The 19,003-nt window shown below is 41.6% G+C and overlaps 1 protein-coding gene across 1 annotated transcript in view; it reads right to left on the reverse strand.

The window, feature by feature from the left end:
- The window catches only part of LOC139383019 (arrestin, beta 1), a 60,299-nt gene that overhangs the window by 27,325 nt on the left and 13,971 nt on the right, over positions 1–19,003 (reverse strand). Inside the window, exons 2-8 of the mRNA XM_071127313.1 lie at positions 16,533–16,563; positions 15,348–15,408; positions 12,754–12,798; positions 10,279–10,475; positions 9,945–10,004; positions 8,626–8,693; positions 6,620–6,755 (exon numbers count right to left, since the gene is read on the reverse strand). Coding sequence (XP_070983414.1) covers positions 6,620–6,755; positions 8,626–8,693; positions 9,945–10,004; positions 10,279–10,475; positions 12,754–12,798; positions 15,348–15,408; positions 16,533–16,563 — 598 coding nt within the window. The remainder of the gene's footprint in view (positions 1–6,619; positions 6,756–8,625; positions 8,694–9,944; positions 10,005–10,278; positions 10,476–12,753; positions 12,799–15,347; positions 15,409–16,532; positions 16,564–19,003) is intronic.

Consider the following 19,003-nt stretch of genomic DNA (forward strand, 5'->3'; position numbering starts at 1 on the left):
TCTATCAACAATGACAAGCCACCGGGTCTGACAACTTGGATGGAGAATTACTGAGGATAATAGCGGACGATATTGCCACTCCTATTTGCCATATCTTCAACTTAAGTCTACTAGAAAGTGTGTGCTCTCAGGCCTGTAGGGAAGCTAAAGTCATTATGCTACCTAAGAATAGTAAAGCCCCTTTTACTGGCTCAAACAGCCGACCAATCAGCCTGTTACCAACCCTTTGGAAAGTTTTGGAAAAAATTGTGTTTGACCAGAAACAATGTTATTTCACAGTAAACAAATTGACAAACAGACTTTCAGAACAGTTATAGGGAAGGACATTTAACAAGCACAACACTCACACAGTGACTAATGATTGGCTGAGAGAAATCGATAAAAAGATTGTGGAGGCTGTTTTGTTAGACTTCAGTGCGGCTTTTGATATTATTGATCATAGTCTGCTGCTGGAAAAACGTATGTGTTATGGCTGTACACCCTCTGCTATAATGTGGATAAAGAGTTACCTGTCTAACAAAACCCAGAGAGTGTTCTTTAATGGAAGCCTATCACATATAATCCAGTTAGAATCAGGAATTCCCCAGGGTAGCTGTCTAGGCCCCTTGCTTTTTAAAATGTGTACTAACGACATGCCACTGACTTTGAGTAAAGCCAGAGTTTCTATGTATGTGGTTGACTCAACACTATACACGTCAGCTACTACAGCTACTGAAATGACCGCAACACATAACAAAGGGCTGCGGTTAGTTTTAGAATGAGTGGCAAGGAATAAGTTAGTCCTAAATATTTTTATTTTTTTTACGAAAAAGCATTGAATTTGGGACAAATCCTTCACTAAACCCTAAACCTCAACTAAATCTTGTAATACATTATGTGGAAATTGAGCAAGTTGAGGAGACCAAACTGTTTAGAGTAACCCTGGATGGAATAACCCTGGATGGAGTAACCCTGGATGGAGTAACCCTGGATTGTAAACTGTCATGGTTAAAACATATTGATACAACAGTAACTAAGATGGGGAGAAGTCTGTCCATAATAAAGCGCTGCTCTACCTTCTTAACAGCACGATCAATATGGCAGGTCCTACAGGCTCTAGTTTTGTCACAGCTGGACTACTGTTAATTCGTGTGGTCAGGTGTCACAGACTTGGATGTACACAGAGAGCTAACATTAATAATATGCATGTCAATCTCTCCTGGCTCTAAAGGAGGACAGATTGACTTCATCACTACTTGTATTTGTGAGAGCCATGACTTCATGGAACTCTATTCCACATCAGGTAACTGATGCAGCAGTAGAATCAGATTTAAAAACAGATAAAAATACACCTCATGTAACAGGAGACTGTGAAGCAACACAAACATAGGTACAGACATGCATACACCCAATAACATACGCACTATACACACATGGACTTTGTGTTGTAGATGTGTGGTTGTGAAGTAGGGGCCTGAGGGCACACACGTAATGTGTTGTAAAATCTGTTATGAATGTATTGTAATGTTTTTAAAATGTAGAACTGCCTAAATTTTGCCCGACACCAGGAAGACTAGCTGCTGCCATGGCAGGAACTAATGGGGATCCATAATAAACCCCAGGAAGACTAGCTGCTGCCATGGCAGGAACTAATGGGGATTCATAATAAACCCCAGGAAGACTAGCTGCTGCCATGGCAGGAACTAATGGGGATCCATAATAAACCCCAGGAAGACTAGCTGCTGCCATGGCAGGAACTAATGGGGATCCATAATAAACCCCAGAAAGAGTAGCTGCTGCCTTGGTAGGAACTAATGGGGATCCATAATAAACCCCAGGAAGAGTAGCTGCTGCCTTGGCAGGAACTAACGGGGATCCATAATAAACCCCAGGAAGACTAGCTGCTGCCATGGCAGGAACTAATGGGGATCCATAATAAACCCCAGAAAGAGTGGCTGCTGCCTTGGCAGGAACTAATGGGGATCCATAATAAACCCCAGGAAGAGTAGCTGCTGCCATGGCAGGAACTAATGGGGATCCCTAATAAACCCCAGGAAGAGTAGCTGCTGCCTTGGCAGGAACTAATGGGGATTCATAATAAACCCCAGGAAGAGTAGCTGCTGCCTTGGCAGGAACTAACGGGGATCCATAATAAACCCCAGGAAGACTAGCTGCTGCCATGGCAGGAACTAATGGGGATCCATAATAAACCCCAGGAAGAGTAGCTGCTGCCATGGCAGGAACTAATGGGGATCCCTAATAAACCCCAGGAAGAGTAGCTGCTGCCTTGGCAGGAACTAATGGGGATTCATAATAAACCCCAGGAAGAGTAGCTGCTGCCTTGGCAGGAACTAACGGGGATCCATAATAAACCCCAGGAAGACTAGCTGCTGCCATGGCAGGAACTAACGGGGATCCATAATAAACCCCAGAAAGAGTAGCTGCTGCCATGGCAAAAACTAATGGGGATCCATAATAAACCCCAGAAAGAGTAGCTGCTGCCTTGGCAGGAACTAATGGGGATCCATAATAAACCCCAGGAAGACTAGCTGCTGCCATGGCAGGAACTAATGGGGATCCATAATAAACCCCAGGAAGAGTAGCTGCTGCCTTGACAGGAACTAATGGGGATCCATAATAAACCCCAGGAAGACTAGCTGCTGCCATGGCAGGAACTAATGGGGATCCATAATAAACCCCAGGAAGAGTAGCTGCTGCCTCGGCAGGAACTAATGGGGATCCATAATAAACCCCAGGAAGAGTAGCTGCTGCCTTGACAGGAACTAATGGGGATCCATAATAAACCCCAGGAAGACTAGCTGCTGCCTTGGCAGGAACTAATGGGGATCCATAATAAACCCCAAGAAGAGTAGCTGCTGCCTTGACAGGAACTAATGGGGATCCATAATAAACCACAGGAAGACTAGCTGCTGCCATGGCAGGAACTAATGGGGATCCATAATAAACCCCAGGAAGAGTAGCTGCTGCCTTGACAGGAACTAATGGGGATCCATAATAAACCCCAGGAAGAGTAGCTGCTGCCTTGGCAGGAACTAATGGGGATCCATAATAAACCCCAGGAAGAGTAGCTGCTGCCTTGGCAGGAACTAATGGGGATCCATAATAAACCCCAGGAAGAGTAGCTGCTGCCTTGGCAGGAACTAATGGGGATCCATAATAAACCCCAGGAAGAGTAGCTGCTGCCTTGACAGGAACTAATGGGGATCCATAATAAACCCCAGGAAGAGTAGCTGCTGCCTTGGCAGGAACTAATGGGGATCCATAATAAACCCCAGGAAGAGTAGCTGCTGCCTTGGCAGGAACTAATGGGGATCCATAATAAACCCCAGGAAGAGTAGCTGCTGCCTTGGCAGGAACTAATGGGGATCCATAATAAACCCCAGGAAGAGTAGCTGCTGCCTTGGCAGGAACTAATGGGGATCCATAATAAAAACAATACAAAAAGGTAGGGTAATGTAGTATAATGTGGAGAAATGTGGACTAACTTAGTATAATGTGAAGTAATGTAGTATAATGTACTGTAATGTACAGCAGAGGTAGTGTAATGTAGGGTAGTGTAGAGTAATGTAGAGCAGAGGTAGTGTAGTGTAATGTAGTATAATGTAGTGTAATGTAGGATAGTGTAGAGTAATGTAGAGTAATGTAGGATAGTGTAGAGTAATGTAGAGTAATGTATGATAGTGTAGTGTAATGTAGGATAGTGTAGAGTAATGTAGGGTAGTGTAGAGTAATGTAGTATAATGTAGTGTAATGTAGGGTAGAGGTAGTGTAATGTAGGGTAGTGTAGAGTAATGTAGAGCAGAGGTAGTGTAATGTAGGGTAGTGTAGAGTAATGTAGAGCAGAGGTAGTGTAGTGTAATGTAGTATAATGTAGTGTAATGTAGGATAGTGTAGAGTAATGTAGAGTAATGTAGGGTAGTGTAGAGTAATGTAGAGTAATGAAGAGTAATGTAGTATAATGTACTGTAATGTACAGCAGAGGTAGTGTAATGTAGAGTAATGTAGTATAATGTAGAGTAATGTAGTGTAGAGTAATGTAGTGTAGTGTAGAGTATTGTAGTGTAATGTAGGGTAGTGTAGAGTAATGTAGTATAATGTAGAGTAATGTAGTGTAGAGTAATGTAGTGTAGTGTAGAGTAATGTAGTATAATGTAGTGTAATGTAGTGTAGTGTAGAGTAATGTAGTGCAGTGTAGAGTAATGTAGTATAATGTAGTGTAATGTAGTGTAGTGTAGAGTATTGTAGTGTAATGTAGGGTAGTGTAGAGTAATGTAGTATAATGTAGTGTAATGTAGGGTAGTGTAGTGTAGTGTAGTGTAGAGTAATGTAGTATAATGTAGTGTAATGTAGGGTAGTGTAGAGTAATGTAGAGTAATGTAGTGTAGTGTAGAGTAGTGTAGAGTAATGTAGTATAATGTAGGGTAATGTAGAGTAATGTAGTGTAGTGTAGTGTAGAGTAATGTAGTATAATGTAGTGTAATGTAGGGTAGTGTAGAGTAATGTAGAGTAATGTAGTGTAGTGTAGGGTAATGTAGTGTAATGTAGAGTAATGTAGAGTAATGTAGTGTAGTGTAGTGTAGAGTAATGTAGTATAATGTAGTGTAATGTAGGGTAGTGTAGAGTAATGTAGTATAATGTAGTGTAATGTAGGGTAGTGTAGAGTAATGTAGAGTAATGTAGTGTAGTGTAGGGTAATGTAGTGTAATGTAGAGTAATGTAGTATAATGTGGGGTAATGTAGGGTAGTGTAGTATAATGTAGAGTAATGTAGTATAATGTAGTGTAATGTAGAGTAATGAAGAGTAATGTAGTATAATGTGGGGTAATGTAGGGTAGTGTAGTATAATGTAGAGTAATGTAGGGTAATGTAGTGTAATGTAGAGTAATGAAGAGTAATGCAACTTATTTTATTTGTATTTATTGAACCTTTATTTAACTCGGCAAGTCAGGTAAAACAAATTCTTATTTACAATGACGGCCTACCAGAGGGCAAAAGGCCTCCAGCGGGGACGGGGGACTGAGGTTAAAAATGTTTTAAAAAATAAATAAATATATATAGGACAAAACACACATCACGACACGTGAGAAAACACAACACTACATAAAGAGAGACCTAAGTCAACAACATAGCAAGGCAGCAACACATGACAACAACATGGTAGCAACACAACATGACCGCACAGCATGGTAGCAACACAACATGACAACAACATGGTAGCAACACAACATGACAACAACATGGTAGCAACACAACATGACAACAACATGGTAGCAACACAACATGACAACACAACATGGTAGCAACACAACATGACAACAACATGGTAGCAACACAACATGACAACAACATGGTAGCAACACAACATGACAACACAACATGGTAGCAACACAACATGACAACAACATGGTAGCAACACAACATGACAACAACATGGTAGCAACACAACATGACAACAACATGGTAGCAACACAACATGACAACAACATGGTAGCAACACAACATGACAACAACATAGCAAGGCAGCAAAACATGACAACACAATATGGTAGCAACACAACATGACAACAACATGGTAGCAACACAACATGACAACAACATGGTAGCAACACAACATGACAACAACATGGTAGCAACACAACATGACAACAACATAGCAAGGCAGCAAAACATGACAACACAACATGGTAGCAACACAACATGACAACAACATGGTAGCAACACAACATGACAACAACATGGTAGCAACACAACATGACAACAACATGGTAGCAACACAACATGACAACAACATGGTAGCAACACAACATGACAACAACATAGCAAGGCAGCAAAACATGACAACACAACATGGTAGCAACACAACATGACAACAACATTGTAGCAACACAACATGACAACAACATGGTAGCAACACAACATGACAACAACATGGTAGCAACACAACATGACAACAACATAGCAAGGCAGCAAAACATGACAACACAACATGGTAGTAACACAACATGACAACAACATGGTAGCAACACAACATGACAACAACATGGTAGCAACACAACATGACAACAACATGGTAGCAACACAACATGACAACAACATGGTAGCAACACAACATGACAACAACATGGTAGCAACACAACATGACAACAACATGGTAGCAACACAACATGACAACAACATGGTAGCAACACAACATGACAACAACATAGCAAGGCAGCAAAACATGACAACACAACATGGTAGCAACACAACATGACAACAACATGGTAGCAACACAACATGACAACACAACATGGTAGCAACACAACATGACAACAACATGGTAGCAACACAACATGACAACACAACATGGCAGCAGCACAAAACAGGATACAAACATGATTGGGCACAGACAACAGCACAAAGGGCTGGGACACAACTGTCAGTAAGTGTGACATTGAATGAGTGTTTGAATGAAGAGCGACCCAGGGATGTGTGTGCTTTGGGGACCTTTAACAGAATGTGACTGACAGAACGGGTGTTTTATGTGAAGGATGAGGGCTGCAGTAGATATCTCAGAGGCCTAAGAATGTAGAGTAATGTAGAGATGTCCTCTACCAGCAGAAAAAAACATGCCCATCACCTCTTTATCCAGTGAGGCCTCAAGGTGCAGTGGCTTGTCAGACATCAGGAACTGTCTGGTGGTCTCAGCCATGGGCTGGGGGCCGGGCTTCTCTGGGGCGTACTGGACCTTACGGATCACCAGGCGCACTGAGTTCCTGTTCAGAAACAAGGGTTAGGCGCACTGAGTTCCTGTTCAGAAACAAGGATCAGACGCACTGACTTCCTGTTCAGACACAAGGATTAGATGCACTGACTTCCTGTTCAGACACAAGGGTTAGATGCACTGACTTCCTGTTCAGACACAAGGGTTAGACGCACTGACTTCCTGTTCAGACACAAGGGTTAGATGCACTGACTTCCTGTTCAGACACAAGGGTTAGGGTTAGACACACTGATTTCCTGTTCAGACACAAGGGTTAGGGTTAGACACACTGACTTCCTGTTCAGACACAAGGGTTAGGGTTAGACACACTGACTTCCTGTTCAGACACAAGGGTTAGACGCACTGACTTCCTGTTCAGACACAAGGGTTAGGGTTAGACGCACTGACTTCCTGTTCAGACACAAGGGTTAGACACACTGACTTCCTGTTCAGACACAAGTGTTAGACACACTGACTTCCTGTTCAGACACAAGGGTTAGGGTTAGACACACTGCCTTCCTGTTCAGACACAAGGGTTAGGGTTAGACACACTGACTTCCTGTTCAGACACAAGGGTTAGTGTTAGACGCACTGACTTCCTGTTCAGACACAAGGGTTAGGGTTAGACACACTGACTTCCTGTTCAGACACAAGGGTTAGGGTTAGACACACTGACTTCCTGTTCAGAAACAAGGATCAGACGCACTGACTTCCTGTTCAGACACAAGGATTAGATGCACTGACTTCCTGTTCAGACACAAGGGTTAGATGCACTGACTTCCTGTTCAGACACAAGGGTTAGACGCACTGACTTCCTGTTCAGACACAAGGGTTAGATGCACTGACTTCCTGTTCAGACACAAGGGTTAGGGTTAGACACACTGATTTCCTGTTCAGACACAAGGGTTAGGGTTAGACACACTGACTTCCTGTTCAGACACAAGGGTTAGGGTTAGACACACTGACTTCCTGTTCAGACACAAGGGTTAGACGCACTGACTTCCTGTTCAGACACAAGGGTTAGGGTTAGACGCACTGACTTCCTGTTCAGACACAAGGGTTAGACACACTGACTTCCTGTTCAGACACAAGTGTTAGACACACTGACTTCCTGTTCAGACACAAGGGTTAGGGTTAGACACACTGCCTTCCTGTTCAGACACAAGGGTTAGGGTTAGACACACTGACTTCCTGTTCAGACACAAGGGTTAGTGTTAGACGCACTGACTTCCTGTTCAGACACAAGGGTTAGGGTTAGACACACTGACTTCCTGTTCAGACACAAGGGTTAGGGTTAGACACACTGACTTCCTGTTCAGACACAAGGGTTAAGGTTAGACACACTGACTTCCTGTTCAGACACAAGGGTTAGACACACTGACTTCCTGTTCAGACACAAGGGTTAGACACACTGAGTTATTAGGCAGCAATGCAATACTATAGAGCAATATGAGTAATAATAATAATAATATCTATATTATATATACCATTTTGCCGATGCAGTCATTGTGGTGTGGAATGACTCCATTTACCCTGCTGGTGCTCACAGGACCTCCCCACCCAATCAAGTCTGAACTTCAATGGTGTGAAATTAAGATCTCTGAGACCTTCTGGACTGATTCAAAAAGTAGTTTTCCCAAAACATCCCTCCATAATTCGAACTACATTTAATAATAATGTACGTATGGGGCGGCAGGGTAGCCTAGTGGTTAGAGCGTTGGACTAGTAACCGGAAGGTTGCAAGTTCAAACCTGAACAAGGCAGTTGTTCCTAGGCCGTCATTGAAAATAAGAACTTGTTCTTAACTGTCTTGCCTAGTTAAATAAAGGTTAAATAAAAATGATATGCTTAACATTTTGTATAATTATTAAATTATTTTTTACCTTTTATGTATTTTGTCCTGGACGTTCTCTGAGCAGAACACTTTGACTTCAAAGTCAACTCCACAGGCCTTCAGAGACAAAATATAAAAACAGGATTTCGCTTTAAAGTTGGATTATTTTTCTGCTTAAATGCCATTATGCATTGTTATATAACTGTTACAGTACCAGATAAAAGATTTAGATCACCTACTCATTCCAGGGTTTTTCTTTATTTCTTTGTTTACTATTTTCTACTTTGTAGAATAATAGTGAAGACATCAAAACTATGAAATAACACATATGGAATCATGTAGTAACCATTAAAAAAAAGTGTTAAACAAATCAATATATATTTTATATTTGAGATTCTTCAAAGTAGCCACCCTTTGCCTTGATGACAGCTTTGCACACTCTTGGCATTCTGTCAACCAGCTTCATGAGGTAGTCACCTGGAATGCATTTCAATTAACAGGTGTGCCTTGTTAAAAGTTAATTTGTGGAATTTCTTTCCTTCTTAATGCGTTTGAGCCAATCAGTTGTGTTGTGACAAGGTAGGGGTGGTATACAGAAGATAGCCCTATGTGGTCAAAGACCAAGTCCATATAATGGCAAGAACAGCTCAAATAAGCAAAGAGAAACGACAGTCCATCATTACATTAAGACATGAAGGTCAGTCAATACGGAAACTTTCAAGAACTTTCATGAGGACCGCCACAGGAAAGGAAGACCCAGAGGTACCTGTCTCTCATGAGGACTGCCACAGGAAAAGAAGACCCAGAGTTACCTGTCTCTAATGAGGACTGCCACAGTAAAGGAAGACCCAGAAACAGTACTTAGAATTCAAGACACACTTAACCAGCATAGCTACCACAGCATTCTGCAACGATACATCATCCCATCTGGTTTGTGCTTAGTGGGACTATCATTTGTTTTTCAACAGGACAATGGCCCAACACACCTTCAGTCTGTGTAAGGGCTATTTGACCAAGAATGAGAGTGATGGAGTTCTGCATCAGATGACCTGGTCTCCATAATTACCCGACCTCAACCCAATTGAGATGGTTTGGGATGAGTTGGAACGCAGAGTGAAGGAAAAGCAGCCGACAAGTGCTCAGCATATAGCTCAACTCCTTCAAGACTGTTGGAAAAGCATTCCAGGTGAAGCTGGTTGAGAGAATGCCAAAAGTGTGCAAAACTGTCATCAAGGGAAATTAGTGGCTACTATGAAGAATCTAAAATCTTAAATATATTTTGATTTGTTGAACACGTTTTTGGTTACTACATGATTCCGTAAAACCTTCAACCCAGTAGTGTAGATTTTGGCTGAACCCAAGAAGCACCTTCCCTGTGTCCTCTGGTCCAGGCTGCAGGGTAACTGAGCACGGTAAATTCAATGGAATCTGTCAACAGAAATATGAACATTTATTTCAAAATTAGTACAGCTGACAGGAGGTTTAAAATTAGGATGAGATCATTGACAGATACATTTTTATCTCATTATCTTATTTATCTTAGACTTATTTCCACTGTAGTCCCTAAAGTATACGGTACCAAAAAACATTACAACATAATACAATTCACATACGCCAAAAAACAAAAACAACAACACTAAACACAAAAAGAACAACAACAACAACTCCTAATAGAGATGGTCACAGTGGTGTTGAACATTACCTCGAAGGTGAAAGGGTGAGCGTGTTCCCCAAGCTTTTTGATCAGGCGTTCTTGAAGGCGAGTTAACCTCTTTTTGTCTTCGGGCACTGGAGGGAAGGCCTGAATGTTGGCCACGAAGAGGTCCTTTCGAAACGTCAAGCCCAGAACATCCAAGTCCTCACGTCCATAACGGAAGGCGCATGTCAACGTCACAAACACTGAGGAGAGAAGAAAAGAGTGAAAGATCGTTATAAAACTGAGTGGTTCGAGTCCTGAATGCTGATTGGCTGCCAGCCGTGGTATATCAGACCGATATATCAACAAGGCACCTCGAGGGTTTGTTTAATTATACCTTTTAGAAATGCAATATATTGCTGAAACCACAACCCGTCTAATGATGTCATGATAAGCAGACTAATGACATCATGAGGATCAGGCTAAGGAGGTCATGATGACCACTAATGATGTCATGATAAGCAGACTAATGACATCATGAGGATCAGGCTAAGGAGGTCATGATGACCACTAATGATGTCATGACAAGTAGTTTTGTTCACTGGTGGATTTAAGCTTAATTTCAAGCTGCCATTAGAACACTAGACACTCTCTTTTCACAGTAGACATTCTCTTTTCACAGTAGACATTCTCTTTTCACAGTAGACATTCTCTTTTCACAGTAGACATTCTCTTTTCACAGTAGACATTCTCTTTTCACAGCAGACATTCTCTTTTCACACTAGACATTCTCTTTTCACAGTAGACATTCTCTTTTCACAGTAGACATTCTCCTTTCACAGTAGACATTCTCTTTTCACAGTAGACATTCTCTTTTCACAGTAGACATTCTCTTTTCACAGTAGACATTCTCTTTTCACAGTAGACATTCTCTTTTCACAGTAGACATTCTCTTTTCACAGTAGACATTCTCTTTTCACAGTAGACATTCTCTTTTCACAGTAGACATTCTCTTTTCACAGTAGACATTCTCTTTTCACAGTAGACATTCTCCTTTCACAGTAGACATTCTCTTTTCACAGTAGACATTCTCTTTTCACAGTAGACATTCTCTTTTCACAGTAGACATTCTCTTTTCACAGTAGACATTCTCTTTTCACAGTAGACATTCTCTTTTCACAGTAGACATTCTCTTTTCACAGTAGACATTCTCTTTTCACAGTAGACATTCTCTTTTCACAGTAGACATTCTCTTTTCACAGCAGACATTCTCTTTTCACAGTAGACATTCTCTTTTCACAGTAGACATTCTCTTTTCACAGTAGACATTCTCTTTTCACAGTAGACATTCTCTTTTCACAGTAGACATTCTCTTTTCACAGTAGACATTCTCTTTTCACAGCAGACATTCTCTTTTCACAGTAGACATTCTCTTTTCACAGTAGACATTCTCTTTTCACACTAGACATTCTCTTTTCACACTAGACATTCTCTTTTCACAGTAGACATTCTCTTTTCACAGTAGACATTCTCTTTTCACACTAGACACTCTCTTTTCACAGTAGACATTCTCTTTTCACAGCAGACATTCTCTTTTCACACTAGACATTCTCTTTTCACAGTAGACATTCTCTTTTCACAGTATACATTCTCTTTTCATAGTATACATTCTCTTTTCACAGCAGACATTCTCTTTTCACAGCAGATATTCTCTTTTCACAGTAGACATTCTCTTTTCACACTAGACATTCTCTTTTCACACTAGACATTCTCTTTTCACAGTAGACATTCTCTTTTCACACTAGACATTCTCTTTTCACACTAGACATTCTCTTTTCACAGTAGACATTCTCTTTTCACAGTATACATTCTCTTTTCATAGTATACATTCTCTTTTCACACTAGACATTCTCTTTTCACAGCACACATTCTCTTTTCACAGTAGACATTCTCTTTTCACACTAGACACTCTCTTTTCACAGTAGACATTCTCTTTTCATAGTATACATTCTCTTTTCACAGTAGACATTCTCTTTTCACACTAGACACTCTCTTTTCACAGTAGACATTCTCTTTTCACAGCACACATTCTCTTTTCACAGCAGACATTCTCTTTTCACACTAGACACTCTCTTTTCACAGTAGACATTCTCTTTTCATAGTATACATTCTCTTTTCACAGCATTCTCTTTTCACAGCAGACATTCTCTTTTCACACTAGACATTCTCTTTTCACAGTAGACATTCTCTTTTCACAGCAGACATTCTCTTTTCACAGTATACATTCTCTTTTCACACTAGACATTCTCTTTTCACAGTAGACATTCTCTTTTCACAGTAGACATTCTCTTTTCACAGTAGACATTCTCTTTTCACACTAGACATTCTCTTTTCACACTAGACATTCTCTTTTCACAGTAGACATTCTCTTTTCACAGTAGACATTCTCTTTTCACAGTAGACATTCTCTTTTCACAGTAGACATTCTCTTTTCACACTAGACATTCTCTTTTCACAGTAGACATTCTCTTTTCACAGTACCTTTTCTCTCTTTCAGGTACTCCGGATCTATCAACACCACGCCGTCTGGAAAAATAAGGAGAAGTGAATGTTATCTAGGCGTGTGAAATCAAACACCTTTCATCATCAGAAACAGTAGCCTACTGAACACGGCATGGTCTCAAGGAAAAACAGGTGATTTTCATCAGAAAATGATCGATTATATCACACATCACCTAGATGTGCTTCTGAATCAACTCGATTACAGAATAATACTATAGTGGGACATACAGTACACAGAGCAGGGTGGTAGAGAGGGACATACAGTACACAGAGCAGGGTGGTAGAGGGGGACATACAGTACACAGAGCATGGTGGTAGAGGGGGACATACAGTACACAGAGCAGGGTGGTAGAGGGGGACATACAGTACACAGAGCAGGGTGGTAGAGGGGAACATACAGTACACAGAGCAGGGTGGTAGAGGGGGACATACAGTACACAGAGCAGGGTGGTAGAATGGGACATACAGTACACAGAGCAGGGTGGTAGAGGGGGACATACAGTACACAGAGCAGGGTGGTAGAGGGGGACATACAGTACACAGAGCATGGTGGTAGAGGGGGACATACAGTACACAGAGCAGGGTGGTAGAGGGGGACATACAGTACACAGAGCAGGGTGGTAGAGGGGGACATACAGTACACAGAGCAGGGTGGTAGAGGGGGACATACAGTACACAGAGCAGGGTGGTAGAGGGGGACATACAGTACACAGAGCATGGTGGTAGAGGGGGACATACAGTACACAGAGCATGGTGGTAGAGGGGGACATACAGTACACAGAGCAGGGTGGTAGAGGGGGACATACAGTACACAGAGCAGGGTGGTAGAGGGGGACATACAGTACACAGAGCAGGGTGGTAGAGGGGGACATACAGTACACAGAGCAGGGTGGTAGAGGGGGACATACAGTACACAGAGCATGGTGGTAGAATGGGAGGTTATGGTTATGGTTCTCTTAACTAGAAAGGTTATGGTTAGGGTTGTGTTAACTAGAGGAGGTTATGGTTAAGGTTGTGGTAACTAGAGGAGGTTAGGGTTGTGTTAACTAGAGGTTAAGGTTAGGTTTATGTTAACTAGAGGTTATGTTTAGGGTTGTGTTAACTAGAGGAGGTTATGGTTAGGGTTGTGTTAACTAGAGGGGGTTATGGTTAGGGTTGTGTTAACTAGAGGATGTTATGGTTAGGGTTGTGTTAACTACAACAGGTTATGGTTAGGGTTGTGTTAACTAGAGGTTATGTTTAGGGTTGTGTTAACTAGAGACGGTTATGGTTAGGGTTGTGTTAACTAGAGGAGGTTATGGTTAGGGTTGTGTTAACTAGAGACGGTTATGGTTAGGGTTGTGTTAACTAGAGGAGGTTATGGTTAGGGTTGTGTTAACTAGAGGAGGTTATGGTTAGGGTTGTGTTAACTAGAGGTTATGTTTAGGGTTGTGTTAACTAGAGGAGGTTATGGTTAGGGTTGTGTTAACTAGAGGAGGTTATGGTTAGGGTTGTGTTAACTAGAGGAGGTTATGGTTAGGGTTGTGTTAACTAGAGTGGGTTATGGTTAGGGTTGTGTTAACTAGAGGAGGTTATGGTTAGGGTTGTGTTAACTAGAGGAGGTTATGGTTAGGGTTGTGTTAACTAGAGGAGGTTATGGTTAGGGTTGTGTTAACTAGAGGAGGTTATGGTTAGGGTTGTGTTAACTAGAGGAGGTTATGGTTAGGGTTGTGTTAACTACAGACGGTTATGGTTAGGGTTGTGTTAACTAGAGGAGGTTATGGTTAGGGTTGTGTTAACTAGAGGAGGTTATGGTTAGGGTTGTGTTAACTAGAGGAGGTTATGGTTAGGGTTGTGTTAACTATAGGAGGTTATGGTTAGGGTTGTGTTAACTAGAGGTTATGGTTAGGGTTGTGTTAACTAGAGGTTATGTTTAGGGTTGTGTTAACTAGAGGAGGTTATGGTTAGGATTGTGTTAACTAGAGGTTATGGTTAGGGTTTTGTTAACTAGAGGAGGTTATGGTTAGTGTTGTGTTAACTAGAAGAGGTTATGGTTAGGGTTGTGCTAACTAGAGACGGTTATGGTTAGGGTTGTGTTAACTAGAGGAGGTTATGGTTAGGGTTGTGTTAACTAGAGGTTATGGTTAGGGTTGTGTTAACTAGAGGTTATGGTTAGGGTTGTGTTAACTAGAGGTTATGGTTAGGGTTGTGTTAACTAGAGGTTATGGTTAGGGTTGTGTTAACTAGATGAGGTTATGGTTAGGGTTGTGTTAAGTAGAGGTTATGGTTAGGGTTGTGTTAACTAGAGGATGTTATGGTTAGGGTTGTGTTAACTAGAGGAGGTTATGGTTAGGGTTGTGTTAACTACAGACGGTTATGGTTAGGGTTGTGTTAACTAGAGGAGGTCATGGTTAGGGTTGTGTTAACTAGAGGTTATGGTTAGGGTTGTGTTAACTAGAGGTTATGGTTAGGGTTGTGTTAACTAGAGGTTATGGTTAGGGTTGTGTTAACTAGAGGTTATGGTTAGGGTTGTGTTAACTAGAGGTTATGGTTAGGGTTATGTTAACTAGAGGTTATGGTTAGGGTTGTCATACCTACGGGTTCCACCAGGTCAACGTGGTCCACAAAGTCCCTCTTCCCCAGGTACACTGTGAGCTGCGGATGACAACAGTGGCTTTCAGACAATAGTGTAATGAGATAATTAGTTTAAGTACCAGATTTCACGGTTCTAAAAAGTCAAATATCATCAATATTTTTTGGGACTAAAATATCACGTTCCCTTAAAAAAAAAGTAATTTAAATATACAAACACAAGAAAGTGTATATGTTACAATTGTCTCAACTGTGTAGATATTGATGAATAAATGATTTCATAAAGAGGAAGTATCTTCAGGCTTCTGTAAGTATTTCTCTCTATGAACATTAACTATGTCTGTCCCCAATATCCCCTGTTCATCCTGTGGTTGACCAGGAGAACTCTGCTTAGAATCCTGTTTAGAACCCTGAGTAGAACCCTGTGTGGAACCCTGCTTAGAACCCTGTTTAGAACCCTGTGTGGAACCCTGTTTAGAACCCTGTGCAGAACTATATTAAGAACCCTGTGTGGATCCCTGTGAAGCACCCTGTGGACAACCCTGTGTATAACGCTGTTTAGAACGATGTGGAGAACCCTGAGTAGAACCATGTGTGGAACCCTGTTTAGAACCCTGTGTAGAATCCTGACACGACCAGCTAGCTAAAGAGAGCAGGAGCTGAGTCAGCTCCAGGCAACTGCTTCATATTCTTCCCACAGTCTCTGCTGCTGCTGCTGTGAGGACCGGTACATCAGACAGCTAGCCATCTACTCTGCTGTGGCCTACAGACTACTTACTATACAAGGAGACACAGGCATGACCCAGCCAGCACCGCCCAGCCAGCACCGCCCAGCCAACCCCGCCCAGCCAGCACCGCCCGGCCAGCACAGCCCAGTCTGCATGACCCAGCCAGCACAGCCCAGTCTGCATGGCCCAGCCAACACCACCCAGCCAGCGCCGCCCAGACAGGAGAATCACAGCTCTTAGCAGAGTCCTATTGACCCTAACCCTAGCTCCAGAAATCAGATAGGTAGTTATTATAGCTGCTATCTCCAGCTATCAGATAGGTAGTTATTATAGCTGCTAGCTCCAGCTATCAGATAGGTAGTTATTATAGTTGCTATCTCCAGCTATCAGATAGGTAGTTATTAGAGCTGCTAGCTCCAGCTATCAGATAGGTAGTTAATAACACAAAGTATAACTCACCTTTCCATTGGGACTTGCTTTTTTGAATACCCTGAAAAAGGACACGGAGAGACAGAGAGAGATAGAAAGAGAGAGGGGGGAGAGAGAGAGAGAGAGAGACGGGTGGGAGAGAGAGAGAGACGGGGGAGAGAGAGCGGGGGGGAATAGAGAGAGAGATTTAGGAGTTGATATCATTTCTCAATCAGTTTCTTCATTCAAATAAAACAACGAAACCAAACTAGATTGCAACAATGACCATTCAAACCAACAGAATATCTTGATGTGGCCATATTTGGTCAGTCAGACTGTACCAGTTCCATATTTGGCCAGTCAGACTGTACCAGTTCCATATTTGGCCAGTCAGACTGTACCAGTTCCATATTTGGCCAATCAGACTGTACCAGGTCCATATTTGGCCAGTCAGACTGTACCAGTTCCATATTTGGCCAATCAGACTGTACCAGTTCCATACTTGTCCAATCAGACTGTACCAGTTCCATACTTGTCCAATCAGACTGTACCAGTTCCATATTTGGCCAGTCAGACTCTACCAGTTTCATATTTGTCCAGTCCTTAGACTGTACCAGGTCCATATTTGGTCAGTCAGACTGTACCAGTTCCATATTTGGTCAGTCAGACTGTACCAGTTCCATATTTGTCCAGTCCTTAGACTGTACCAGGTCCATATTTGGCCAGTCAGACTGTACCAGTTCCATATTTGGCCAATCAGACTGTACCAGTTCCATATTTGGTCAGTCAGACTGTACCAGTTCCATATTTGGTCAGTCAGACTGTACCAGTTCCATATTTGGCCAGTCAGACTGTACCAGTTCCATATTTGGCCAGTCAGACTCTACCAGTTTCATATTTGGTCAGTCAGACTGTACCAGTTCCATATTTGGCCAGTCAGACTGTACCAGTTCCATATTTGGCCAGTCAGACTGTACCAGTTCCATATTTGGCCAGTCCTTAGACTGTACTAGTTGCATATTGGCCTCCAGCCTTAGATTGTAGGTTATATAATGCTGTGCCATACTGGACCACACTAAGGTTATTATGGTACAATTGGAAAAACTATCTGAAATAAAAGTATGTTTCTTTTTTTTTCTAATGGGGTTTTCGAGCTTCTGAATCTGGTGGGTAAATGCTTGGGTCTTACCTGAAACCTGATTGGACCATAAGAGTGAACAATGGCGGCAGCAAACCCAACACCAGCAGTGGTCGGTCGCAAAAAGGCAATGCCACGTGTGGGATTATTTTGAGTACATTGAACATAGTTTTTTGTATGAAATGTGTAAAGGTGACTTGAATGTCATATGATGGCAATACTAATTCAGTATCTCTTCAGCATGGAACACCTGAAAGGTTTGACGTGAAGAGAGGAATTCGTCAAGGATGTCCCAGCTCACCGTTACTGTTCATTGGCTATCAGTCAATTAGCAGGTGACACTACTCTATTCCTTAAGAACACAGCACAGATTCCAGCATGTATACCAGAATGTTTAAAATTAAATATGAAAATTAAATATGAAAAAAAAGTGAATTAATGGCTATTCCCTTTGATTACTGTGCATTATATACCAGTTGAATATTAAGTAATAATATTTATATATTGTAATTACAAAGGATTTAACATTTTGGGAAAAGTCCAATTTATATAGAATAATTGACAGAAGAGTCAAACTATTCTCAAATGTTGGCTACAAAGGGAGTCATCCATTTTTGGACATATTCCACTTACTAAAATGGAGAGTCTATCAAGACTAACTAATCCAGATTTAGTCATTAGCTACAGCATGCCTGACAAGTTAATCAATATAATTAACAATGACAATTAGTCCAACATTGTCCCAGACATGCAACCATCCCAGAGGTGAGGGAGAGAGGATGGTATTTTGCCAGCCACATCCCAAGCAGTTGCACCTGATTCATCCTAGCTAGTCAAAATACAGAATCATAATCAAGCTTTTTGTCAACGTTGATGACAGTTTGGAAACTGGAGGTAGGCTGTTTCCCTGCTACGTTGGGAAGTCACTCACAAATGTATCTTTGATAATGATGTTATTAGCAACTTCTGGGGACAGTGTGGGGTAGCTACTGTAATTAGCTTTAGCTTGGTACCAAGCACCAATGCAACCAGACTGAAAACAATGACCAGAAACTGCAATAACTTTCAATATTTTTTAGCAATGATTTAGGAATCCATGTGTCTAAGTTTAAATCCGTACTTCAGTTCACGAAAATAACTATCTAGCCAGCAGCCAGCTAATATCTAGCTACCTATCCCTGTTGCCCGCAAGCTAACCATATAAGCAGCTAGCTACCTTTGTGTGGCTTGACCAAATATGAAAACTGTCTAATAAATTAGGGGTTATTTTACATGATGACACCTAGCTAGATAGTTTAGTTAGCTAACTGTATAACTACTGAAACAGATGATGTCGTTTTGCTATGTTGTTTTGGGGGAAAGAACATTGTTTGCATCCATCTGC

Source organism: Oncorhynchus clarkii, chromosome 24 (genome assembly GCF_045791955.1).
Source record: "Oncorhynchus clarkii lewisi isolate Uvic-CL-2024 chromosome 24, UVic_Ocla_1.0, whole genome shotgun sequence".
Lineage (NCBI taxonomy): Eukaryota > Metazoa > Chordata > Actinopteri > Salmoniformes > Salmonidae > Oncorhynchus > Oncorhynchus clarkii.